Source organism: Jaculus jaculus, chromosome 4 (assembly GCF_020740685.1).
Source record: "Jaculus jaculus isolate mJacJac1 chromosome 4, mJacJac1.mat.Y.cur, whole genome shotgun sequence".
In the NCBI taxonomy this organism is placed as follows: domain Eukaryota; kingdom Metazoa; phylum Chordata; class Mammalia; order Rodentia; family Dipodidae; genus Jaculus; species Jaculus jaculus.
In genome coordinates this window covers 176,654,629-176,681,847 of record NC_059105.1, presented here as the reverse complement: position 1 = coordinate 176,681,847, position 27,219 = coordinate 176,654,629, and the positions used below count along the sequence as shown (strand labels likewise).

Here is a 27,219-nt window from a genome sequence, read left to right as displayed (position 1 = left end):
TCAACCATCTTCAGGAAGAGCGTTAGCACCGAGGTGGCTCTGGTACAGGTGGCTCACAGGTCCTCTCTTGGCACGGATCAATCCAAACAGTCTGACAGGATCATCATGAATATTTTCCTCGGTGGCTGGGCTTTCTGGTGGGAGTCTCTCAACCAAATGGGTGTGAGACGCTCTGGTGTCCACCACGCGCAATCGCCCTCCCTTATCCCTGTCTGTCGCCTGTTCCCGGGGCTTCCTGCGTTTCCCCTTGAGGCTGTGGTCAAAGGAGGCGTAGCAAAGCTGAGCTTCCGTGGGAACCTAAAGAGAAAAGTGTGTTACTTTTCCATGGTTAACTTGTCCTATAACTTTCATGACTTCTAGAAATTTCCATGGACCATGAGAAATGAATAACTTTTCGGACTTCCGTTACCTTTTTTTCCCCCCAAAATTCATCAGTTAGAATGACAGAAGGAAAATCAATAGACCTCTGAAAGAAAAATTACTTAGGTGAAAAGTGTTCATAGAGTTTTATTTCACTCTCATACTCAAAACATACATGAACATTGTAGATGGGCTCTCACCTGCCTCTCTTTTGCTTCATCTCAAATAGTTCTTGTCCGACATTGTTCCTACCAAGTAACTGTGGTTTAACTTGTTTACATGGGAAAAAGCAAAATAGGGAATAAATTAACAAACAATAAGGCATCCTACTTTATATGACCTTAATATTTGGTGTTTTGATAGTATTTATAAATTGTCCCCCACTTTTTATTACATTTTTTAAGAGTTATAAATATGATGACAATGGCTTCTTCTTACATGACTGGCATCTAAAACATAATTAAAATCACCATCTTTCCCCATTATTTCCCTTTTGTCTGCCTGCTTAGATCCCTTTAGGTTTGTTTTAGATCAGATTTGTAGATATATAGTCACGTATTTGAAGGCTTAGGGGTCTCCTCTGGCCTAAAGCTGGGTCCATACCCGAATGCGATGGTCAGTGGACTTCAGCAACTTGAAGCAGCACTGAGCCAGAGCACAGACTTGAGCCTGTTGTTGGAAAGCCAGTGATTGAGCCCTAGCTGAACCGGACGCTGACCACAGCACCTGAGCAGTGTTCGAAAACTATATTGAGACTGTTCTCTTGCTTTTAAGATTAAAGCAGTCATATGTAAACCACACCAATTATGATGAGAGGTGTAGATCAGAGATGCGGAAGCTGGGACTTCCGTCCAAAAGCAGGTGATATCATAATTATTGCAAGCTACAGTCTAAAACTTAATGACCACCACTGAGTAAAGTATAGATTTTTATGTTCAGGATTTACCCCTGGTACAAAGCCAAGATGGCTTCAATTTTGGGAGCCAGAGGCTAAAGTAGTTAATATTTGAATTAACAAAACATAGAACATGGGTAATATCTCCCTACTGGTAGTCTAAGTGGAACCTCTTTACGTTTTATGTTAGACAGATGGTTCCACTTATCATCTCTCTGGTTTATTCTCTGGACCTGCTCTTCTTTTTCAAAAGCTTTTTAAAAATTTATTTACTTATTTGCAAACAGAGAGAGAAGAGGGCCAGACAGAGAGAATGGGCATGACAGGTCCTCCAGCGTTGCAAATGAACTCCAGACACATGTGCCACACAGTGCATCTGGCTTTACATGGGTACTGGGGAACTGAACCAGGATCATTAGGCTTGCAAGCAAATGCCTTAACAGCTGAGCCGTCTCTTCAGCCCAGAGCTGCTATTCTTAAAATAATCATTTCTGTAAAACTTCAATAGTTGCCCAACTTGGATCCTTTCTTTCATCTTTTCCCCTTGCCACTTATCCCATGTGCTTTTTTCCCACAATTTTGCAAAGGAAATGTTTCATATTTCACAATTCTGTCTTCCAAAGTATTAGGCGAGGGATTAGAGTTTACATATCATATCCTTTCTCTTAAGGTTTTTCCGTTTTGATTCCCAGTGCTTTCCTCCATGATCTCTCTGCTTCAGTAGCCTGGAAACCCACTATTTTCTGCACACACCTTATGCTCTCCTCTGCCTTTCCTGTGTATAGAATGATGGGGAAAAACCTAGCAAAATGTGAAAGCCAGAGGGACCACAAAAAAGTAGACATCTCTTTGTCTAACCCCGGTACCTTGTGTCGTACTTCTTCCCTTGATAAACTGCCGTCTCTTCCCTCGGTACAGTCTGCTCTGTCTGGCTCTGCCCAGGCTGTGGAGACCATCTAGCAAGATTAAGTATGCAATCTAGACTGAACTAAGCATCATCTCCTACAGACAGTGGCCAAATAATATCCCTGATTTCACCAGGACCAATTAGGTGACATTTTAAGTCCTGACGTGTGTGTGTGTGTGTGTGTGTGTGTGTGTGTGTGTGTGTGTGTGTACACAAAGATAGAAAAAGCATCTTTTTCCTTGAATTTCACTAAGTAATGGTGAGGGCAGTGGGTTGCCCAGCCTCATTGGATTCTGTTGACAATCGAAAAGAGATAAGTAACTATGTGAGGAGAAATGGGAAGTACATACATATTCAAGAACCTCAAAAAATAAAATAGACCCTAGGTCCTTGGATCACTATCATATGAGACAGTAATTTCCTTTTGATGCCAAATACTTTGAATATAGTTTCTTCCCTATGAGAATTCAACAATTGTTCAACTTTATCAGCTATAGTCAGGCTGTGGGGCCTAACAAAGGACTACAAACTACGCATTTAATAGTTACATAAGACTTCATGTGCTGAGGAAAAAATATAGAGACAAAGAGATAAAGGGATGTGTGTCTATGGAAAAAAATGGAAAGCATATCAGATAGTAAGAATAAGCGTAGAAATTAGAGGTCAAAGCAAACTTAAGAAAATTTTGTTTTATTTTTATTTTAAATTTTGAGGATATTTGCACATATAGGTAGGCAAATACTAATGATTCAGCTTCATTTAAAAGAGAAAATTGGGGCTGGAGAGATGGCTTAGAGGTTAAGGCACCTTCCAACAAAGCCAAAGGACCCAGGTTCAATTTCTTAGGACCAATGTAAGGCAGATATACAAGGGGGCACATGTGTCTGAGGTTTATTTAAAGTGGCTAGAGGCCCTGGTGCTCTCATTCTCTGTCTCTCTGCCTCTCTTTCAAATGAATAAATATAAAATATATACATTTTAATGGAGGGAAAGTAAGTAAGCAAAGTTATAAGATCCTGAAAGAAGTGGGAGGGGGCTGAGGAGATGGTCCAGTGCTTAAAGCACTTGCTTGCAAAGCCCACTGAGCCAAGTATGATTCCCTAGTACCCATATAAGGCATGCCAGGAACTCAAAGTGGCACATGCATCTGGAGTTCATTTACGATGGCAAGAGGCCCTGGGGTGCCCATTTTCATTCTCTCTCTGTTTCTCTTTGTAAATAAACAAAAATATTTTAAGGGGACGTCTGGTAAGATGTCAGCATAGTAGTCATAGCCAAAGCAGTCGAGGGAGGGAAATAAGCAGAAAAACAGCAAAAATACACTCTTCTTCCAAGAAGTAAAGGTGTCTAAGGAAATGTCAACCACAGCAGAGACGCAGGAGAGACTCACATCTTATCAAGCAGGAAACTGGCCAGAGTCCCACCCAGATGCTGGCAGCCCCAGTCTGCGTGCCTGCCTGGCCAGCTCGGGGGGGCAGGAACACAAACCAGGTGGAGGGATCTCCCCCACACACCGGCCTCCTCGAAAAGTCAAGTAACCCGAAGGGGAAGACAGCAGGCACCAGCTAAGGAGCTGCTGGAGGAGACCACGGGGGGGGGGGGGGGACAGGGGACAGCTGAGCAGCTCTGGTGCAATGCCAGGCACCTGCACAGCCTCCCATCCCCCCACCGTCAGTGCCAGGAACCACCTGAGAGCTCTTCCTCCCCCTCCGCCACCCCCCAGCACCGCACAGCATCCAGCGCGGCAGATCAGCAGGTGCAGCGACCCAAGCAGCCTGGCCTAACCAGCGCACCGTGCAGCAGAGACGAGCAAGGTGGGCACCCCGCGTTAGTGAGCTTGGAAGCCATCCTGAAAGGCGTCAGGGTCCTATAGGCCTGCCACGGGAGTGCTAATCTCTCCTTCCACGTCAGGTCAGATTTTGTCGTGACTGGTAAATCCTTGGTTGGCTTTGCCATTTTCAAATAAGATGTATTTTGGTGTTGACTATTATTAACTGACATTTCCGGATCAATAGGACCCCTGTCTTTTTCTTCTTTCGTTACTGGAGGCAGGGTCTGACTCACCCCCTAGACTGACCTGGAACCCATTTCAGACCAGAAATCTCAGCCTCCCAGTAGACAGGATTAGGGGTGTGGGGTGACACACACCTTTAGGGAGTTTGGCTTTACTAGACCATCTGTTTGCTTTAACCCCCACTCTTGTGTAAATACCCAGTGCTGGTTTTGATAGAATGTGTATTTTGTTCAGTTGAATTTTAGAATTTGCCAGTAATTTGCTCCACTCAGTCTACTAGAATACTTGAACAGCAGGTAAACTCAATACCTAGGGTCACTAGGACTTTTAGGAGCCACACCTAGCACCTTAATCTCTTACCCTGAAGAGATATACTCAGGTTTTCATGGCAAAGAAAACTGCACATAAATAGAAAACCCAAGCATCAAATTAACTCCAAATGCAAAAATCTCTACATTGTAATACAAGAAACAAGAAAAAAAAAATCAAGATAATATAATCCCACAAAAAATTATAAATCTGCCAGGAATGACCTCTAGTGAAACCGTTTTACATGAAATGCCTGACAAAGATTTTTTTTTTTAATTTTTATTTATTTATTTGAGAGCGACAGACACAGAGAGAAAGACAGATAGAGGGAGAGAGAGAGAGAATGGGCGCGCCAGGGCTTCCAGCCTCTGCAAACGAACTCCAGATGCGTGCGCCCCCCTGTGCATCTGGCTAACGTGGGACCTGGGGAACCGAGCCTCGAACCGGGGTCCTTAGGCTTCACAGGCAAGCCCTTAACCGCTAAGCCATCTCTCCAGCCCCTGACAAAGATTTTTTTAAAAAAAGTTTATACCTATGTTTAAGAAATCAAAGAAGAAAGCAAACTCTTGAGGGAATCCCAAGAGAAAACAGGAAACCAACTTAATGAAATAAGGAGGTCAATACAAGACATGAGTAAGGAAATAGAAATAATACCAATCAAAAATACTAGAAAAGAAAAACAGAGTAAATCAAACAGAAAGCTGTGCAGCAAGTCCTACCAGTAGAATGGAGGAAGGAGAGGACAGAATACCTAAATTAGAAGACCAGGTGTCAGATCTAATACAGTCTGACAAAAAGAAAGACAAACTAATAGGAAGGCATGAATGGGAATTTCAAGATATTCGGACACTAGGAAAAGATCAAACATAAGAATTCAGGGCATAGTAGAAGAAGAATTTCACTCCAAAAGCATAGTAGGTATTTTCAACAAAAATCATAGAAGAAAACTTACACCAAATAGGGAAAGTGATGCCAATTACAGATAAAGGAATCCTTTAGAACACCAAATGAACAAACTCAGGAAAGAATCTCTCACTGTCATATTATAGGTAAGCTAAAAGACACACAATCCAAAGAAAAAATATTGAAAGAAGTTAGAGAAAAATCAAGTCACATACAAAGGCAAGCCCATCAGATGACAGCAGATTACTCAGCACGAACTTTAAAAGCCAGAGGGCTTGTGATGTATTCCAAGTTTTGAAAGATAACAAGTGTTTAGGAAGATTACTTTATCCAGCAAAGCTAACCATCCAAATTGATGGAGAAATATGGACTTGGACCTCATGAAATTATAAAGCTTTTTTTTAAAAAAATTATTTGAGAGTGACAGAGAAAGAGGAAGAGAGGGAGAGAGAGAGAGACAGAGAAAGAGAGAGAGGGAGAGAGAGGGAGAGAGGGAGAATGGGTGCTCCAGGGCTTACAGCCACTGCAAATGAACTCCAGACACATGCACCCCCTTGTTTACTGGCTAACATGGGTCCTGGGGAATGGAGCCTTGAACTGGGGTTCTTAGGCTTCACAGGCAAGTGCTTAACTGCTAAGCCATCTCTCCTGCCCTATAAAGCTTTTGTATGTCAAAGGACATGGTGAAAAGAGCAAAGAGGCAACCTACAGAATGGGAGAAAATCTTTACCTGCTATACATCTGACAGAGGATTAATATCCAGGATATACACAGAAATAAAAATCTAAATAATAAGAACTCAAACAACCCAATTAAAAAATGGGCTATGGAACTAAATACAGAGTTCTCAAAAGAAGAAATACAGATGGCCTATAAACATCTAAAAAAATATTCTACATTCTTAGCTATCAGAAACATGCAAAATAAAACTACTTTGAGATTCCATCACATACCTATAATAATGGCTATCATCAAGCAAACAAATGACAATAAGCGTTGGCGAGGATGTGGAGAAAGTGGAACTCTTCTACAAATGTTATTGAGAATGTAAATTGGTCCAGCCATGGAAATCAGTGTGGAGGTTCCTAAGACAGCTAAAAATAGATTTACCATATAACCCAGCTATACTGCTCCTAGGCATATATCCTAAGGACTCATCTCACTACCTTAGAGGTATCTGCACATCCATGTTTATTGCTGCTCTATTCACAATAGCTAACAAATAGAACCAGCCTCGATATAACAGAACTGACAAGTGGATAATGAAGATGTGGCACATATATATAATGGAGTCTATTCAGGCATCAATAAAAACAAAATTATGAAATTCTCTCAAGGAGATGGATGGACCTGGAAAGGATTATGCTTAGTAAGATAACCCAGGCCCAGAAAACCAAGTGCCACATGTTCTCTCTCATATATGGATCTTAGCTACAAATGTTTGGACTTGTATGTGATATGGACTAAAACTTGATGGCAGAGGCCATTAAACTAGGAAGGGGCTATCAGGGAGGAAAGAGAGCGGAGGACTTAAGGAGATGGCATCATATTTATGTAAGCAGATGAAATAGAATACCGGGTATGGAAAGGCCTAAGTGAGGTCAGGGGAAGATGTTGAGTAAAGTAAGGGTGGAGGGAAGGTTAATCAAAATATAAGAGGGCGTGAATAGCTACGTGGAAACTACTTCTGTACAATGGCGCACCCAGAAGCCAGAGACTGTTACTACACAAATTTCAGTGCCAGGAATGGGACACCTTCCAGTGAGTTTTTGGCCAGGGAGTTCCCTGATGCCCCTCAAACAAAATAAAAGAGAGACTGATTGGGAGGGGGAGGAGGTATCATGGATAGTGGAATTGTGAAGGGGCAAGTGAGGGGGGGAAATTATTGTGTTTTTTAGCTATAGTTATGAAAGTTGTCAAAAATCTTTAAAAATATTTTTTAACAGAATTTAGGAGAAACAATGAAGAACATCGTAAGTAGTGGTACTGGCCTTGGAAAGGAGCAAGGATACCTCTGGCAGGAAAGAACAGAGCCATTGATTAGACACTTGAACATCCAAATACAAGGAGAAAGCTCTTTTGGACATTCTTCAAACGGCATACAACATGGGGACTCCTAGGGAGTAACGATTTCATTACTAGGTTTCTTGTTAATGCTTAATTAATTATTAATTCATAGTTGATTATTTGAATTAATTTTTAATAATGGATCTAGATACACTATTTTTGTGCTCTTGAAATATGCCATGTTTTGACCTAGACTAAACTTGACTCAATGCAAAAAGCAAAACTCACCTGGGCAGAGGGGATGGCTTCCTGCATATCGGTTACCACTGGTCGAGCTTTCATTTGTTCATAGCAGTTTTCATCCAGTGCTTCTTGGGAGTTGAAAAGATTGTGATTTACATGGAAAAATGAAAAGTTCTGAAATAAATAAAATGCATGGTCCAAGCAACATTTAGCTATGAATATAAAACTTCCACAAATCACTTTAGCCATCTTTTTGATGACAATACCAAGAGATTAAGGATGTATTAACTGTTATCTGCAGGTCAGACAGTGAAACCATTTGCCACAGAGTATCAATGATAAGGCAAAAAAGTTCCCAAGATAAAGATTATATCATATTAATTTTTATATGACTGCAAGAAGTGGAAATCCCGTGTGAGCTGCTGCTCAGATGTCAGAGATTCCGTGAGCGAAAGGATTGTTTGTGTTGTGTTATTTAGGTTGGAATGCACATAGTTCATTGTGGAATAATATGCAGCAGCTCACACATCAATGATTATAATTTTGTAATTCATTCTAGGAGTAACACATTTTATTTTTAAAACAATGGTTTACACTATGATTTTTGTCTGTCAGTCAATGACAGTCTAGTTAAATGAGACTGTGCTAAGGGTCTGGAGCTGGCAATGCTGGTCTTAAGTATTTAGAGTGTTTGTAGAATGTTCAGAAGCTAGGAGGCCTGCATTCATCTCTTCCTCCATACTTTTCAAATTATGTCTACTTTTCTTCCATCAGATACAGTCCTAGATATACTCAGCAGAAGTATGCCATCTACCAATTTGTCCTTGGAGAGGAAAAAAATGTACAATACCAAAAGGTATAATTTTTTTCAGTTCTTCCTGAAAAGCAATGAAAATAATGGTCCATAGAATGGTGATGCTCAAATCTGGTTCACAAATTAGTTTATTAAGTAACAAATTTCTAAACCCACCCCAGAATGTGGAAGGTGACATCTGAGACACTTCACGGGTATGGTGGGCTGTCAAACTTAAGATTTCATAAGCATTTAAGTATAAGAGATAGGCACCACAACTCTTCAAAGTGAGATGGGAGGGGGAAATGCCTTCATAGCACATTCCTAATTGCTTCTGATATCCTGCAGTCCAGAGAGTTGAGAACATTTTATAATAGAAAGATTCAATACCCGCACTTATAACTTTAGGAGGATTCCATACTGCTTTGACATATAAATAGTCGAATATATTTAGCAGATTACAGGGAACATCTGTGTTTGAGACATAGAGACTAACAGGCTCCAAAGCCCGGGGTTTCCTCTCATGAGTTGAGTGCACGCTTATACAGAAGGGGGGCAGCTTCTCTCATCAGCTCTGGGATCAGGCCAAGGTTGTGCGGTTTGAAGAGTGTTTTGATTTTAGGTGGCGGAGAAGGTTCATGGAAGAGGAGACGCTGAGAACTGAAGGGCACTTGTTTATTTTAGAGCAAAGGCACACACACCCACTCAGCGATGCTTGGATCTGCTTTCTTTCCACCTATTGCCACCTAGCCCTGGGCTCTCCATTGACAAAGGAGCAAGGTAAAGCACAGGAAATCAGAGAAATGTTCACCGTCCCATGTTCTTTTACGTAGGAAGCACAAAATACTGTTTCTGTGAATTGTTTTGTGTTCCAGAAATAGATTTATTTCATAAAATTCTCTGTGTATGAAAATGTGCATGGTAGCAGACCCTCCCCATATTCTCATTATTATTAGAGTGAAATGAGAGGAATTTAGAAAAACAGTATGGTGGTTTAGGTTGATTTTCATAATGTAATACATTCAGGCCTGGGGAGACCACTCAGTGGGTACGAGCACTTGTCACTCAAGCCTAAAGACCCGAGTTCAATCCCCAGCACTCAATAAAAAACAGAGATAGCCACACATGCCACAGCTGCAGTCTGCAGGAGGCTTTGACAGGAGGGCCGCTGGGCTCACTGTTCAGCCGGCCTAACCGACAGACAGAAGACTCCCAGGTTCAGTGAGAGACCCCGTGCCAAGGAGCTTGCGCAGAAGAGCGATAAAGCAGGACCAGTGTGCTTCTCTGGTCTCTGCATGAATGTGCATAGGACACACGTATCTGCACATACATAGCACAAGAGCTATTAAAATACATGCCCTTAAAATATCCTACAAAATACAGTGAATGCAATGGAATTTGTGATTTCTAGGAACCATGACTGTTTGAAAAGTGAATTTAAAAATCTTTTAGAAAAAAAATACATATATATATATATATGTGTGTGTGTGTGTGTGTGTGTGTGTGCAAAGAGAGAGACAAAGAGCATGAATGTGGGCATGCCAGGGCCTTCTGTAGCTGCATACAAACTCCAGATGCGTGTGCCACTTTATGCATCTGGCTTTGCATGGGTACTATGGAATTGAACCCAGGCCATCAGGCTTTGCAAGCAAGCACAATTGCCAAGCAATCTCTCCGGCCCAATCTCAGATTCTTTGTTGAACTAAGTGGGTATATTTAACTTTTTCACATTTAAGTTATGGAAAAACTTACCTGGGAAATGATCTAAGTTACCATAAATTGGAGTATCTTCTACATAATATTCATCATCCCTATAACAAAAAATAGCTTATTTGAATCTATTTTACATACAGCGAAACATAACTAGTAAGCAAGTTTGGGTTGAAATAGTTTTGTAGCTAAATGATGAATAATGCTACAATTACAGTAGTCACACTGCATTGTCACAAGCTTCTCATTCTACCAATGTCATCCTGTCATTGAGAATGGCCATTGTGACTAGCATTTACAATGGAAGGCTGGGAACAGAGGAATATATCAGGTAGTTGGCGAGAGTGGCATTTTATGAAATAACTCTGTTTTGGGTTTTACAATAAATGTCACTAAGAGCAGAGGCTGTGGCAACAAAAGAAAAAGGAAGTCTCCTAAAGTATGACACCTGCATTACTCTCTTTGCTTCTAGGCGAAGAGAGAATGTACACAGGTACTAAGTAGGTATTCTTTTAAAAAATCTAACAGGTCAAATGATGCCTGCATGTAACAGTCCATGAATATGTCCACACTGGCTCATATTTTGCTTATCCAATGGCAAAAACACCCATCTGTGACCTTCTTTTCATCCAGTAGTTCAGGACATTGTGATTCAGAATGGTTTTCACAATCCATCCATTTTTCCTACACCACATAGATAGCAGTCACAGCCTGCAAATGATAAATCATGTCCAAAAATAAATATTGTTTTGCCCCTATGAATGAAAATAAGATATTATTTATAATACAGGGCCCCATGTCTACAGGCAGGACTCATATGATTGATCATCTCAAGGAAATGATTATTCTGTAGCAGTTGCCTAATGAACAAATTTAAAAAAAAAAAAAAACACAATTTTACTCAGCAATGCCAAATAACTGCAGCTTATTGTAGGCATGTAATAAACTTTAACCGCTACTGTTTGGCAGTGCTTTATGTGGAAGATTACAGCAATTACTTTTTAAAGTTTCTTTATTTCTTTTATTTATTTGCAATACTGAGGAATGGCACTGAGGACTTTGTGCATGCTAAGCTGGTATTCTACCACTAAACTGCAACCACAGCCCGTTGTAGCAATTATTTTTAAAATGTTAATAAATGAGTTCATATTTAAGAAGCTAGTCTACCCCTGAATTTTGGGCCATGTCAGACTATGCATGTCTAAAGTTGCACTCTAAGCATTGAAAATATGTTTTTGGCACTCCAAAATTGAAACTACATATATTTATTATATCTTTTATTATGTTCCAAAACTTGTGCTTTCATTAAAATCTTACCTAATTCCCATTTTTTCAAAGCATTTTTACTTTATTGTAAAATCATTTCAGAGTGCCTCAGATATTTTAAAATCTAAGCTAATTTAATTTTGTTTTGTTTTGTTGTGTTTGTTTTTCGACGTAGGGTCTGACTCTAGCCCAGGCTGACCTGGAATTCACTCTGTAGTCTCAGGGTGGCCTCAAACTCATGGTAATCCTCCTACCTCTGCCTCCTGAGTACTGGGATTAAAGGCGTGTACCACCAAGCCCAGCTTAATTACTTTTTTGAAAACATCATTACATCTACCTAGATGTCCTTGAACTTCAATTTTATTTTTTAAACTATTTTATTTTTATTTATTTATTTGAGAGAGTGAGAGCACTTTCAAGAAAAGTGTCTTGTCAAGTTTTGGAGGAATGTGACAAAAAGATCTGCCAAGAAGATTTCTGAAGAGATTGGGAAAGAATCTTGGAGCAGTAAATCCATGCTAAGTGTGTCAAATGGGCAACTAGTGAGTTTTTGGAACATATAGGCTCTTTCAGAGATTCCCAACATGCTTATCAAGAGAACTGGACATCTTGCAGTCACACACACTTAGGACTTGGGTAGTGGTGATAACAGGTTTTGCACATGCATGAGACACGCTCTGAGAAGGGCCTGGCTATATAGGCACTGGAGTCTGTTAGGTCCAGAAAGGAAACCTGGGCGTCCTACCTGCTGTCTTAAGGAATCCTAGTCCTGATAACAGGTCAAGAGAATAGTTGAGATTCTATTTAGAGCACTAGATATATTTACTTCACATATTTAGCAAGGGAAGGAAGACCTGTAACCTGTGGAGCTGTAAACAGGTGGGCGTGTAGCAGAGCTGAGGTGCCTTGTGATAAAAACAGCTCTGCTGCTCCCGGGAGAAGACCATGAAGAACTGGAGGGATATTGTCACAGCTTTCTGAGAGAGACACTGGAAACTGAGAAGTCACACCTGTGAAATAACCGTAAACCACAACTGCTTTGTAAAGCAGGAGCTCTCAACAAGACAGAATTGGGCCAGGAATTTTCTTAGACCTTACTTTTCATCCAATGAAGCATCAGGGTTTTGATCAACTACTTTCTATACATAAAATATTTTATTATCAGGGCTGGAGAGATGGCTTAGCAGTTAAGGCATTTGCCTGCAAAGCCAAAGGACCTCGGTTTGAGTCCCCAGCACCCACGTTAGCCAGATCCACAAGGGTGTGCATGTATCTGGAGTTCGTTTGCAGTGGCTGGAGGCCCTGATCTACTATTATTGAAGAGATGTGCCTATGACATTCATAATAATTTAATCACTTGCCCTTCATGCATTTAATTCAGCACTCCAGATTTGGTAATTTGCATGACATTAGCCATTTTAACTGTCTTGTCCATACATTTCCCTGATGTACCATGCCTTGATATGGTCTAAATATGACTTTGGAGAAGCCAAAAATAAGTTGACTAAAATTTTGAACTCTTTGGATTCTAAACCTATATTTCCCCTGAATAATTGCCTTATACCTTACACAAATGAAAAAGACAGTTGTGTGGTTTAGTCTAAAAAAATAATAAAGTGGCCCAATGGTGTATTTCCTTTTCTGTTAGGTTTAGTGAGAAACTGTCTTTAAATTGATCATCTTTTGTCCTGCTAGACTAAAAAGGACAAAGACTTGGAGAAACAAGAAGATAAGGTCAGAGAAGAAATTTCTTTCCCTTTAACATACTGTCCCACCTAAGCAGATGTTGCAGGGATAGGGAGAGAGTAGGAAGGAATCTGGAGTGATGGGTGCTTCCTTTTTCTCCCAAACTAAAGGGGCCTCAGTCATTGTAGCCCAATCCAAAAACAGACAGCTATTTTCACTTGCTCTATTTTAGTCTTTTATATTTTAATGAGGGAAGTTACTTCAAGTACCTCTTATAGATAATATTTATATTATATATTCAAATGCTGCCTAAGTGGAGATTTCTAACAGTGGGAGAAGGTTGTTTAGATTCTGTATTAATAGGTAATAGGTGATTAAGTCTTTGAGAAAAGGATCCACACTTTTCCATTGTCTGTTCATCTATTTTTGGAAGCTTGCTCTCCAGGTACAGGCCAGTTCTCTCTTTCTCGTTTGTTCTCAGGAATAACCACAGAATACAACCCAGGGCTGCGGCATCCTGGGATGAAAAGGAACTGGCTGGAAAAGCCCGGGCATGGCTGCAGTCCCCCATAGACAGGGGACTTGCAGAGCTTTTTTGCCCTCTGTCATTTCCCCCCCTGGACATAAAACCCCAGTGTTGGCCAAGACCTGATGTTGCTCAGCTGCAGTGCAAGTGGACAAGTGCCCATGAGATTCTGTGAGCCCGTGCAGCTGCCCCTCCCTTTGAGGAGAAAGTTCTTGAGGTGTTCTAACACCCATTTGGGCGGTTGGTCTAGTGGTGATCTCTGCCATCTTCCACAGAGTGTGTCTGCTCTTTGGTCACCAGTGAGCTTGCTGGGCAGTGGCCTTGCAGACTCCTTATGTCAAGTGGATGTTTGTTGGATGTATGAATGCTATGTAAGGACCATCCTCAGTTCCACATTTGCAGTACAGCTAAAAAGCCTTAATGCTGGGGCTGGAAGGATGGCTTAGCGGTTAAGGCATTTGCCTACAAAGCCGAAGGACCTTTGTTCATATCCCCAGTGCCCACGTAAGCCAGATGCACAAGGTAGTGCAAGCATCTGGAGTTCGTTTGCAGTGGCTGGAAGCCCTGGTGCACCCATCCTCTCTCTCTCTCTCTGTCTTTTTCTTTTTTTATCCCTCTCGCCCTCTTTCCCTCTCTCAAATAAATAAATTAAATATTATTAAAAAAGCCTGAATGCATCAAGATGGGCATTTTACCAATTTTCTTTTCCAACTCTTCTCCCCCTAATAGCAAAACCATCAGCCTTATCTTTAGCTCAATGATAAAATCGCTATTTTTTAATCATACTGCATCTTTTAATTTTGCGTCATGTTTTTGTTTTATTTTGGTTTTTGAGGTAGGTCTGGCCTGCAACTTGAGATAGATCTTTCCTGCCTTGTCTTCCAGTTTCTGGGGTTGCAGCTGAGTCTCCCCGCGCCCCGCAAGGCTTGGCACACTACATCTTAAATGCCCTCTAAATGGCAGGTGTCAGCCCAGGTGTTAGCTTTGTCATGTTTGTTGGAACAGCAACTAACGAAGCATTCTTGATGACTTGATATGATCTCAAGCTAAAGAAACTAAAGGGAAGACATCATAAATATAAGTTTTTCATGCAAGGGAGTCTGCCTGAAGCCCATGTCTTAAATGTGCCAGACAGTTCCACAGAACAAATTATTTTAAAAAGATCTTTTAGAAGCCAAAGGCTTAAATTCTTCTGCTTTCTCATTAGAAAGTTCCATTTCTCAACGATCATTTTCTACCATTTCAGAAAGTCTTGAAGAACCCTGGAGGAAATTTTTTTATTTAGGCTGCTTTTGTTCCTAAAAGGAAGATCCAATAGAATGACACATTTGGGTTAGAATATATGAATCTTTATTATGATTCAGGCTCTATACTTTCTTTAAAAAATCATGGTGGGTGCATGCCTTTAATCCCAGCACTCAGGAGGGATCACCATGAGTTCAAGGCCACCCTGAGACCACATAGTTAATTCCAGGTCAACCTGGACCAGAGTGAGACCCTACCTTGACAAACCAAAAAAAAAAAAAAAAAAAATATATATATATATATATATATATATATATATATATATATATATATCATAGTCTACAATTTTCTCTGTAACTAAGGCAATCAGAATTAAAAGCAATAAATATTAAATAGAATATATAACTAAATCTTGTAGTTTCAACTCATTATATTTTCCTACAGCCAGCGTACCACTAAGAACATTTGTACATTTGTGTACATGTCATTTTGTTTTATTCTGTTTTGTCTTGTTCATAGTCTCCCTGTGTAGACTAAACTGACCTCAAAATTCTGTGTGTGGCCCAGGCTGCTCATAAACTTGCGATCTTTGTTTCACCCCCTCAAGATCTAGGAATATTAACATGTGCCATCATGTCTGGTAATATACCTCTGTTTTATGAGATCTTCATAGATATCTTTATCCTATACCTTTATCTAGATTCTGAAGAGCAGCACAACTCTATATAAAATTAAGCTGCACTCAATATTTTATCTGAATGATAATCTAGGGCATCAGTTCCTGGAAGTAATGAGAAATCTACAGACATCAAGATAGGGTGTCTTTTCCTCCTGATTCAGTGCTTTGACTAGGGGTATGTTAATAACTAAGGTGGATAGTAATGTCACTGTTTTTAATCTTCAGCTGAGGTCAAGAGCGATGAACACTCACCTTCCATTTCATTTTAGAGCAGCGTCACATCTTTGAGCCAATTCTGTAAGCAACCTACCCTTTTCACTTTCCCTCACAAGTCGGGAATCATAAAATGTGATTCGATTTTAACATACCTGGGAATGTACTCATCAGGATACCTGTACGTTTTATCTGAAAGATATTCAACATATACACATTAAGAGAAACTGCCGTACATTTGTTAACGGTTTTACAGACTGTCTTGAGGGGAACTTAGCCACAGTGTAAGGTAGCATACTTGATCACACCACTCAGATTAGCATGAACTCAATGTAGCATGCTGGGGATTGGGGATTCTTGATTGTATCCCAAGGGTCTGTGTTAAAGGCTTGCTCCCCGGGATGCCAGCTGCTGTGGCACGTGTCAGAGGTGATATCTCATAGGAAGCCCTTCTCCACTGATGGTGTTGTGCTCAGAAACAATCAGCTATGTTCTCATGGCCCACCTTGTTAGTTACTGGGAAATGACTGTTATAATTGCAGCAAAACTGATACATCCCATTCTCGCTGCTTCCTAGCTGGAGATGGGATCAACCCTATTTGTGCCCAGTCATGCCTTCCTGCCATGAGGTTATGGTAGCCAAGGGCAGTTTTTAACAAGGAGATTGTGCACATTGCCTGAACCATTGACCAGGGATATACTGTAGAGCATTAGGACCATGAAAAATGTATGGGCTAACTCTGCCTTTTTGAAGGTAGTCATTCCAAGTTAAATAATTTATGGTTTATATGCATTCAAACTGACAGAAAAATACTGTTCTAAGAAACATTTTTTTGTGAAAACAATAGATTCATAGTGAATTATTGAAATCATTAAATTAAGAAAAAACTTAGGATACACTTTTGATAAAGTCAATATTTTGAAGAAATCATATCTGTTCTTGAATAATTTTTGATATTGAAGTGGATGAATGTAAGCCAAGCCCTTGTTGAAGGTCTGGTGCAAATACAAAAATCAGTATACTCTTAGTCTCTGACAATGACATCAGCAACTGAACAGAGGCCTTTCACCTTTAATATACAAAAATATATATCACTTTTTTTTTTGAGATAGGTCTCACTCTAGCTCAGGCTGACCTGGAATTCACTATGTAGTCTCAGGTTGGTCTCGAACTCATGGTAATCCTCCTACCTCTGTCTCCCAGGTGCTGGGATTAAAAGCCTGTGCCACCACACCCAGCAGATTTAAATATATATATTTTATTTATTCATTTGCAAGGAGAGAGAGAGAGAGAGAGAAAGAGAGAGAATGGGTGTGCCAGTACCTCTAGCTGCTGCAAACAAATTCCAGATACATGCACTACTTTAAGTGGGTACTGGGGAATCAAAACAAGGGTTGTTAGGCTTTGTAGGCAAGAGGCTTAACTGCTAAGCCATCTCTCCAGCCAAAACCTCAGATTTTGGTAAGGAACTGCAATTAACATTTTCATGTAACCAAGTAAGTCACCAAATAACTCTCTCTCTCTCTGTCTGTCACTCTCAAATAAATAAAAATGAACAAATTTTTTTAAAAAATAATAACAATCACATCAGAGAATGAAATGGACATGCCTATATGTTTGGAAGACTTATGTAAAGGACCAAATGGGAGAAGTTTTGCAGAGCACATATACCAGGCTGTTGCCGAACCTGCACTGGAGGGTCTACTCCATGGGTGGGTCAAAAATGCCTCTGCTCTAGCCCTCAGGAAATGCTGCGCTGTAAACTGAATATGAAATAGGAAGTCATTACTTTAGCTTCTTTCATACTGTTTTGAGTATGAATGTCCTCACATGCTGGGGTGGGATCCTTGAGAGGCCTGAATGACGTATTGTGCTAAGTACAGGTAAATGGAAGTTAAACAAAAATCAGAAAACTTGAGAAGTGTAAATAACATTAATAAGTATAAGAAAAAAACTTAGCCAGGCGTAGTGGTGCACGCCTTTAATCCTAGCACTCGGGAGGCAGAGGTAGGAGGATCGCCGTGAGTTCAAGGCCACCCTGAGACTACAGAGTGAATTCCAGGTCAGCCTGAGTTAGAATGAGAACCTACCTCGAAAAACCAAAAAAAAAAGAAGAAGAAGAAAAAAAAATTTAAATAACATAAAAGAGAAAGTTACACATGGAATACAAAGCCTAATAAAGTATGTGTATGTTTCTTTCCCTTTAGATCATTAAGTCTTGTTCAGTTTTGTTTAGAATAGTGCATGCATAAGGAAGCTGGTCAAAGTGTAGGCTGAAGTATCACGGAACTAAGTCACAGTTAGGAAGCAAAACACATTGCATTTTGTGCCAGCTCGGCACTGCGTTTACTATTCAACGGCAAGGAAATTATTTTACAACTATGATTGTTTATTAATCCACACAATTAAATAAGAAACTTAGTCTCGTGGAGTACATATGAAAAATAAATGAGACAATGTCTACTAAAACATTTTATAAAATGACATTGCTACTCATCAATATTATTCATTTGAAATCCGTTTCATATCATAGACCATGAGTTGGCTGAGTTGGGAGGATTCCTCACAGATGAGTTACCTGAAGACAGACTGATATCATGCAGATACTAAAGTGAAAGTATTTACAAGCAAAGCTTGACTTGGAATGCAGTCACTAAAGTGTCATCTTTTGTTGGTGAGAGGAGAGCTACCAGTTGAGCATCCACTTGAAATACAAATTGAAGAAATTTGACAATAAAAATGAAGGCTGTCATTTACTAATAGAAATTTTTTAAAAATAGGTGTGAAATAAAAATATTTCCTCATGGGCTGAAGAGATGGCTTAGCAGTGGTTAAGGCACTTGCCTGTGAAGCCCAAGAACTCACGTTTGACTTTCCAGGTTCCAAGTAAGCCAGACACACAAGGCGACACAAGCATGCAAGGCCATACGTGGGCATAAGGTGGTGCGCAGGTTTGATTGCAGTGGCTGGAGGCCCTGGAGCGCCAACTCTCTCTCTCTCTCTCTCTCTCTCTCTCTCTCTCTTCCTGTCTTTCGTACTCTCTCACTTAAAAAAAAAAAGCCAGTCTGTTGGGCTTGCCTCAAAAATGATGTCAAAAAGTATTGCTTCAAGCTTATAATTATTTTTTAAAAATATAATATGGAAGCCAGGCGTGGTGGTGCATGCCTTTAATCCCAGCACTTGGGAGGCAGAGATAGGATTGTCGTGAGTTCAAGGCCACCCTGAGACTACATAGTGAATTCCAGGTCAGCCTGGGCTAGAATGAGATACTATCTCATAAAACCAAATATACATATTATTATTATATTTTTATAATATAGTTTAAATTATAATATATTTACATATATATACACAAAATGGGCTTTTCAAGTAAGAGTACTTGACTTGTAAGTCCAGGGCTTGGAAAACATGCTTACAGGATATTCAAAAGAATGATTCCATGGGCTGCAGAGACAGCTTAGTGGTTAAGGCATTTGCCTGCAAAGCCAAATGACCCAGGATCAACTCCCCAGGACCCACATTAGCCAGATACACAAGGGGGCACACACATCTGGAGTTTGTTTGCAATGGTGGAGGCCCTGGTGCACCCATTCTCTCTCTCTCTCTCTCTCTCTCTCTCTCTCTCTCATAAATAAATAAAAATATTTTTTTAACAAAGAATGATTCTAGGGCTGGAGAGATGGCTTAGTGATTAAGGCATTTGTCTGCAAAGCCAAAAGACGTCGGTTCGATTCTCCAGGTTGCACATAAGCAAAATGCACAAGGGGGCACATGCATCTGGAGTTCATTTGCAGTGGCTGGAGACCCTGGCATGCCCATTCTCTCCCTCTCTCTCTCTCTCTCTCTCTCTCTCTCTCTCAAATCATATATATATATATGGAGAGAGAGAGAATGATTCTAGAGAAGAGAAACTTAGCTGCTTATGTTGCCAGCAACAGGAAACCAGGAGGCAGAGCAAAGAACCTTGTGGGAAAAGGGGGATAGAAATAACTGTAAAGGATGTAATATAACAGCATGAGCAACTCAGAGGAAAGGGACAGGGAGTAAAACATTATAAAAAGAGGGGAAGAAAAACACTGGTTAAGGGACATTATATCAAGACCAAGTATACTGAAGAAGCTCCCTCAATGAGGACTTCAGAAGTTCAACACCACCCCTGTCATGCTAGCAGAGTGTAAATGTGCAGTCCGCAGCTCGACCATCAGTCCTCAGGTAATTTTAGTTTTACAAGCCCTTCTCAGAAGGTTAATGGACTATGATCTCTCTAAGTGGGGGCCTTAGCGAAAAGTGCAGAAGTTAGAGCAAGACATGAGGGTCAGCAAGCGCCTGCAAAAGACGCTGCTGTGTCACAAGGGCTCAGAAGTTGCTTCAAAGACACATGACATGTTTTTAAAGTGCTGCCTAGTCACCTCAACGATATGTGGCGGAATCTGCAACCGTGTGCGCTTTGCTGCAACGCAGGGCTGAGAGCGAGGCCGGGCCGGTCTTCCTCGTCCTCTCGGTGACTCCGCGCGGCGCTTGCGGTCAGGAGCTCAGCGGAGAAAGGCTGGCGCAAGCGCGCCGGCTTGTACGATTTCCTCTGTAGCTTATTCTCCTTCGATGCACACTATGAGCATCAAGAAACCACAGCGCCTGCCTCGCTCCATCACTGAGTTCTTCTGATTCACTCTGAATGTGAAATGTGGAAACTGCACCACAATTTTCTGGGGACTAGGATCTAGGGCAGTGCCAGGACTTTGATGTGTGTGCAAGTTCCACGTTTGTTTATCCTTTTTGAGGATGGAGAGCAAGCAAGACTTGGATAAATAATATTCTTTCGATTTAAAGGAGAAAAAAGTTAATACATTTTTTTTTTGTCAGGAAAAGAAATAGATATAATCCTCCTAAAGAATAGATTTGGACCAAGAATGACATAAAAATAAAGACTTAGTTCAGAAGCAAAGAGAACTCATTTTCAAAGCTTTCCGCCTAAGTGCAACAGAAAACATCAAGCAAAGGCTTATCTTGTTTCACTGATGGAGTGCAGAGATACTGTGTGTTTGCTGGATAGAGATTTTCTTTTGTAAGCTATTTAATACAGCTGCACAACTTATCCACTGACTGTTGGCCAAGGCAGAGTCATACCTTAGCATGTTTGTTAGCCACAAAGAGTAGCACAAAGATTAAAAAAAAAAACCCATGAAAAATAGCCTGGGGCCAAATGCAGGAAGCTGGCATTTACAGACCAAGCTGGCAGAAAGCTGGCTATGTGACAGAAACCACTGTCACTGTCCTAGGAGGTAAAAACAAAACAGCACGGAGGGCAGATTTCAAGGTTAGGAAGGAACACACAGTTTGCAGAGGTCATTTCAGATCTACCTGGAGTCTCTGGGGGAGAGGGACCGTATTCTCTGTTCATGTGAACTGTGAGGCTGGCGGGTTGTGACTGGGTCTCGGTCAAAGCTGTCAGGAGCTGAGCACTTGGGAAGGAGCTGCAGACAGAAAGGTGGGTGTCGGGGGAGGACTGTGGACGTTCTTAGCGCTTGTGTGAAATCCCTCCAAGGCCAGCCATCTTGGGCTCACACACCTGTCTACGAACATGTGTCCCAGGGTCGTGCTGGGTGCTCTGCCTGAGGAGGGTCTGCAGCTGCTCAGATAAAGTTATCTGTGTTCACCTCATGTTCAGAACCGATCTCACAAAAAAAACAAAAAAACGCACAGAGAACCCACTCATGTAGACCGGCATGGGGTTTGCGTGAACGCAGCCGCGACTGCAAAATCTCAGAGTCCTGTGCAGACTAGTCAAGTGAGGCAGGGGGATGACAGGAGGAGAAAGAGGAGCTGGAGACACAGACCTTGCGGAACAGCAAAGAGGCTCACGAAGTCAGAACCATCGAGACAACGGGGCGCCAGTGAGAGGGGCGGCATGGGGCCGGGGCGGGGCCCTAGTAATTACTTGTGCATCAGGCCTGTGAGGTACGACGTGGGTTAGAACCTGCCAAGTCTCCAGCACTGTGCCAGTATCTTTATATTTACTTGCAAGAGCCTTATGGTCTCAATGATATTTTCCAATGCTATAAATGAGGAAACTGAGACTCAGAGAAGTTATGAGACTGGTGTAAGATATAACAGCTAAATTTTAGAAACACAGTGTATTCTAATTCATATCAGGTTTGCTTCCAAAGCTATGCCAGTAAAAGCAACTCGAATGGCTAAGATTGATTTGAAAAAAATACATCATACACGTAATTTATTATTTGCCACTTTTTAAAATGTTGCTTTTTCCAGCCATACTGCTTTTAGGCTATGGAGACATTTGTAGCATGCCTGGAGAATGAAGGCTTGTATAATTTCAAAAAAAGAATGAGGTGGGCATGGGGGAGTACACCTTTAACCCCAGCACTCAGGAGATGGAGATAGGAGGATCACTGTGAGCTCAAGGCCACTCTGAGAATACATAGTTAATTCCAGGTCAGCCTAGGCTAGAGTGAGACCCTACCTCAACAACAACAACAAAAAAAAAACAAACAAAATTTTTTAAAAAAAGAAATTTATGCTGAAAAAACTACATGAAAAGGTAGTAGTTCTGGTTTTGTAATGGTAACATGGCACAGATATGAATAAATAAGTTTAAACTATTGAACATGAGAATTGCAAAGCCTGTTCACATGGCACTTATGGTATAAGTAAAAGAGTAGTGAAATTAGACCCAATCATAATACATTGATAAAAGTGCTTCTTAGTATTCATATCTCTGCAATTGTAGAGCTGAAATGATTATGATTAATGCATTTGAAGTAAGTAGGTCAATTTTCTTGATGCAGTTTATTTTATTTTTTAAATATTATTTATTTATTTGAGAGAGAGAGACAGAGGGGGAGAGAGAATGGGCACATCAGGACCTCAAGCCACTGCAAATGGACTTTAGACACATGTGCCACCTTATGCATCTGGCTTATATGGGTTCTGGGAAATGGAACCTGGGTCCTTAGGATTTGCAGGCAAGTGCCTTGACCTCTAAACCATGTCCCCAGGCCTAGGTGCAATTTTAGCTATACAACTGGACTGAAGTTGAATATGTCAATCTATATATTATCTACCCCTGAAAAAATCTTCAATGAAGTCTTAGAACAGTGACATAATAGATTAGATCACCATTACTTTTTATGGGGGAGGTTGTTTTGGAGGTAGGGTCCCACTCTAGCCCAGGCGGACCTGGGACTCACTCTGTCCTCTCAGGCATGTGTCAGCACAGCCAGCTTAGACAGCCACTCATTCTGCTTTCCTCTTTAAACCACCAACCATCTCAAGCTCTCAATTCTCCCTTTTTCTAATTTATGTAATAGTATCATGCTTTCATAAGAACATCTCAGTTTAGGTATATACCTTTGATCCTAGGACTCAGGAGGCAGAAGTAGGAGGATCACCATGAGTTCAAGGCCAGCCTGAGACTACATGGTGAATTCCAGGTCAGCCTGGCCTTCAGTGAGACCCTTACCTGGAAAAACCAAACAATAAAATAAAAATAGATTTCAGTGTAGGCCTTAAAATGAAGTCTGTCTTAACTCTTACCTGAGGAAAGGTGTGCCCTCTCCCCACTCACCCTTTTTACTACAAAAGGAAAATTTGTAGAAAATGCCTGATAGTTGGTCATTTATACATCTGTCTTATAAAATTAGTTTGTTTAAAAGGAGGTGGCGGGGGCTGGAGAGATGGCTTAGCGGTTAAGCGCTTGCCTATGAAGCCTTAGGACCCCAATTTGAGGCTCGATTCCCCAGGACCCACGTTAGCCAGATGCACAAGGGGGCGCACGCATCTGGAGTTTGTTTGCAGTGGCTGGAGGCCCTCTCTCTCTCTTCCTCTCTCTCTCTCTCTCTCTCCCTCTCTCTCACTCTCACTCTCAAAAAAATAAAGATAAAACAAAACCAAAAAAAAAAAAAGAATAAAGTTTCTGGTTAGGACACCTCAACAGTGCATGTACTGGGACAAACCATCCCAAAGAAAACTGGCTCTTATCCCTGACTTTGTCATTGAATAGCTGTGTGGTGTCAGCTATATCACTTCATTTGCTAGAGCCTCTGATACTTTTCTTTTAAAACCTGCAAAGCAATGCCCTTCTCTGTGTTCTGTTAGCATTACCAACACTTAACAAGTGCCTCCTAACATGATCATCACTCTCAATTAGCTCTATGCAGGCTTTCTTAAACTTAGTTCTATTTTTCCTTATTTATCCAAAGAAAAAAATATTTTCAAAAAACTTCTTTCTTTTCTACTCATTTATGAACATTTGAAGTTGTGCTTCAAAGAATTTATTCAGGGCCAGGTGTGGTGGTGCACACCTTTAATCCCAGCACTCGGGAGGCAGAGGTAGGAGGATCACCATGAGTTTGAGGCCACCCTGAGACTACATAGTGAATTCCAGGTCAACCTGAGTTAGAGTGAAATCCTACCTCAAAAAAAAAAAAAAGAATTTATTCACTCTTGGAACACTGACACCTCCTATCTATGTATTGAGGTATCAAGCATGCATATGCTGAAAGCCCGCTGTGTGCAAAGGCTATGCCAGGTGATGCACTTGACCATCTTTCAATCATGGGCCCTGAAGGTTATGGCCACCAAGGTAAAGTGCTTTCCTGGTGTTGAACAGGCAAAGCTGATGGTGGCAGATCCTCTTGGCCTGCCTTCCTAGGCTCAGGTAGTATGTGAAAGCAAGCCCAAGTTCAGTCCATTGCTTTGGCAGTCCGTTTCTAAACCTCCTCAGCCTGATCCTTGGAAGACTGAGCAGCTGGAGTGGAACCGGAACCACGTATCTCTCACTTCTGCCACCATATGTCACGTGACTTCCCCTCCACCATGTGTTCAGTGGGAGGAAGGAAAGCTGATCCCTTCCCTGGGACAATTTGTGCCAGGGCAGAAATAAAATGAAATTTGGGAGGATTTTTTCAACCTTTCTCACCTGGTTGTATTCTTGAATTATGAGAAGACTTGGGGTGAAAACAACATCAAATAACTTTTTTACAGTTAATATTTCCTATCAAATGACATTTTAGAATAATAGCTACTTCCAATGGAATTCTAGTGACATTAGAATCTCCCTTCAAGCAGATGGCATATAACAATTTGTCAAAAGGCCTTACCTGGGCTGGGGAGATGGCTTAGCGGTTAAGGCACTTGCCTTCAAAACCAAAGAACCTAGGTTTGATTCCCCAGGACCTACATAAGCCAGATGCCCAAGGTGGCGCATGCGCATGGAATTTATTTGCAGTGGCTGGAGGCCCTGACATGCCCATTCTCTCTCTTTCTCTCAAATAAATGAATAAAAATAAATTTTTTTTTTAAAGGCCTTACCTCCTCGCTGCTTTTCTATACAGTGGAAAATATTGAAGATCAGGGATATAAGCAGAGCCAACCCCGAAAAGGCTAGGAGTCCCCAGAGAAAAAAGGGGCATCCAGAGTTTCCTGGAAACAAAAGTAAAATGTTTATGTTATAGTTAGCAGACTATACCTTTGTTTTGCTTTGACTAGTCCCACAACTAAACCACTGCATCTGACTGTGTGTGGAACTCTGCATAGAACTTCAGTACTCTAGAGGCAGAGGCACAAGAGCCCCGTGGATTTGGGACCAGCCTGGGCTCAAGAGGGAGATCTTGTTTCAGAGAGAGGGAGAGAGAGAGAATGAGAATGAGAGAGACCAAGGAAAGGAAGGGAGAGAGAGATACAAAGAGGGGAAGAAAGGAAATAAATTGCATTTATTCATAATGAAGGACAAATCTGCCAGAAAATTAACATCGACAATCCAAGGTTTTTACAAATTTCAGAATGACTGTTAGTGATAAGTCTTGGGATTTTGCATGAATAAAAGTGGCCACATTTAACATTTTTGGTGTAGATGAAATAAAAGATAATTTAGTCTGGATATTAGAAGGTGACAAGTGATGACTGATGATAAGAGCTTTAGTTCCGAATCATGAATACCCTGATTAATATGACTCATCATTTGCTATACTTCCCCTTTCCTTTAATCATCAGGCTAAAATCATTTGTGTTTTCCTTATTTGCCCCAAACCACTTGTTCCCTTCCACCGACTGCAGCAGTATAATAGAGTAGGTTTTAGCATAAGACAATAATCCTGACATCATAGGAACCCATTTTCTGTTAGAACTGGCTGCAGTGACTTTTTTGTTTTCTTATTTTTCTTATTTTTATTTTGAGCCTCATTAGTGGCAAGGGGAGAGTTCGTTACTGTGAAGGTCTAAGCTGTGAGGGCAATTTTGCCAGCCAACTACCCTTCTTAATTTATAGCTACATCTACACAGATATGAGTGACAACCGAGAAACTTGACCTGTTGACATACTGTAGTAGTTACATGCCCACATGAGCCACATCATGTGCTGACCCCAGAAGAGCAATGTGTAATTTCATGGCAGGTTTAGTCAATATCAAGTAGATGTCACTTGTCTATCAATAAGCCTACACTACAGAGAAAATTAACGCATGCACATAGAAAACAATAATCAAGAGCCTTGGCCCTCAACAAGCTTTAATTTGTTGGGGATATAGACGCTAAACACATAATTAGAACTAACTTAAAACTGTAAATAATTAAGTACAAATATCTCAAAGAAGGGTCACAATCCTTCCTGAGCCCAGCTCTTTCCCTGAAACTGCCCAAATGAAAGAACACTTTAGGCCTTTCCAGGAAATTAAAATATCACTTTGGAAAACAATAATAATAATAAAAAAAACCCAGACCATACACATTCTTACCAGAGGGCAAATTAGTTTTGCCTCCTGAATCTGTCTTTAAGGCATCAAATGAACACACTCTGAACCAAAATATTTTTGTGTTGCTTTTCTTTTCTGTATCTCAAATTTGACATTTAAACTAGTATTATTTTCTCCAAATTCTTTGCTGATATTTTGTGATTATTTTGCTGCCCTCACAGGACCTGTGTATTTGAGTTGGCATCATTAACTTTCTTTTTCTTTTCTTGTGGGTGTATGTGTATGTATGTACACGTGTGTGTGTGTGTGTGTGTGTGCGCGCGCGTGTGCATGTGTGTGAGTGCAGATATAAGTATGGTACTGAGTACATGTGGAGGTCAGAGGACAATCTTGAGTGTTAGGTCTCGCCTTTCAGCGTTTTGTTTTTGGTTTTGAGGTCAGAGTGTCTTGTTCACTGCTCCACGCAACCAGCCTAACTCCCTTCTCAACACTAGAATGACAGATGCGTGCCATGACATCCAGCTTTACCTAGGTTCTGGGGATCCAAACTCGGGTACTCACACTTTTTCTGCAAGCACTTTATCCAGTAGGCCATCTCCCCAGCTATCAGTGGTTTTTAGATGAGCCTAATTAGATACCTGAATAATTAATAGATTACATGTGTATTACCTGTGATATAGACATGAATATACATGTACAGAGATAATTTGTGTCTTACTTATTCATGCACATGCACATTGTTACAGTTAGAACTAG

At 40.8% G+C, this 27,219-nt stretch overlaps 1 protein-coding gene across 1 annotated transcript; it reads right to left on the bottom strand.

Annotated features, from left to right (window-relative positions):
* Positions 1 to 27,058, bottom strand: LOC101603325 (T-cell receptor-associated transmembrane adapter 1). The gene is made up of 6 exons (XM_004663942.2): positions 26,992 to 27,058; positions 25,085 to 25,195; positions 15,912 to 15,948; positions 10,184 to 10,242; positions 7,684 to 7,766; positions 1 to 297 (listed from the first exon to the last, which is right to left on the bottom strand). Exons 1-6 carry the CDS (start codon positions 27,056 to 27,058, stop codon positions 1 to 3), a joined length of 654 nt encoding a protein of 217 aa, XP_004663999.2.
* Positions 27,059 to 27,219: the final 161 nt, after the last annotated feature.

Coding starts and splice junctions, on each gene's coding strand:
- LOC101603325 (XM_004663942.2), bottom strand. CDS start 27,058: ATGGCCTACTGGATAAAGTGCTTGCAGAAAAAGTGTGAGTACCCGAGT. Junction 7,767..10,183: donor TAACTTAGATCATTTCCCAG/GTAAGTTTTTCC, acceptor TCAACTCCCAAG/AAGCACTGGATGAAAACTGC. Junction 298..7,683: donor AAGCCATCCCCTCTGCCCAG/GTGAGTTTTGCT, acceptor TTTTCTCTTTAG/GTTCCCACGGAAGCTCAGCT.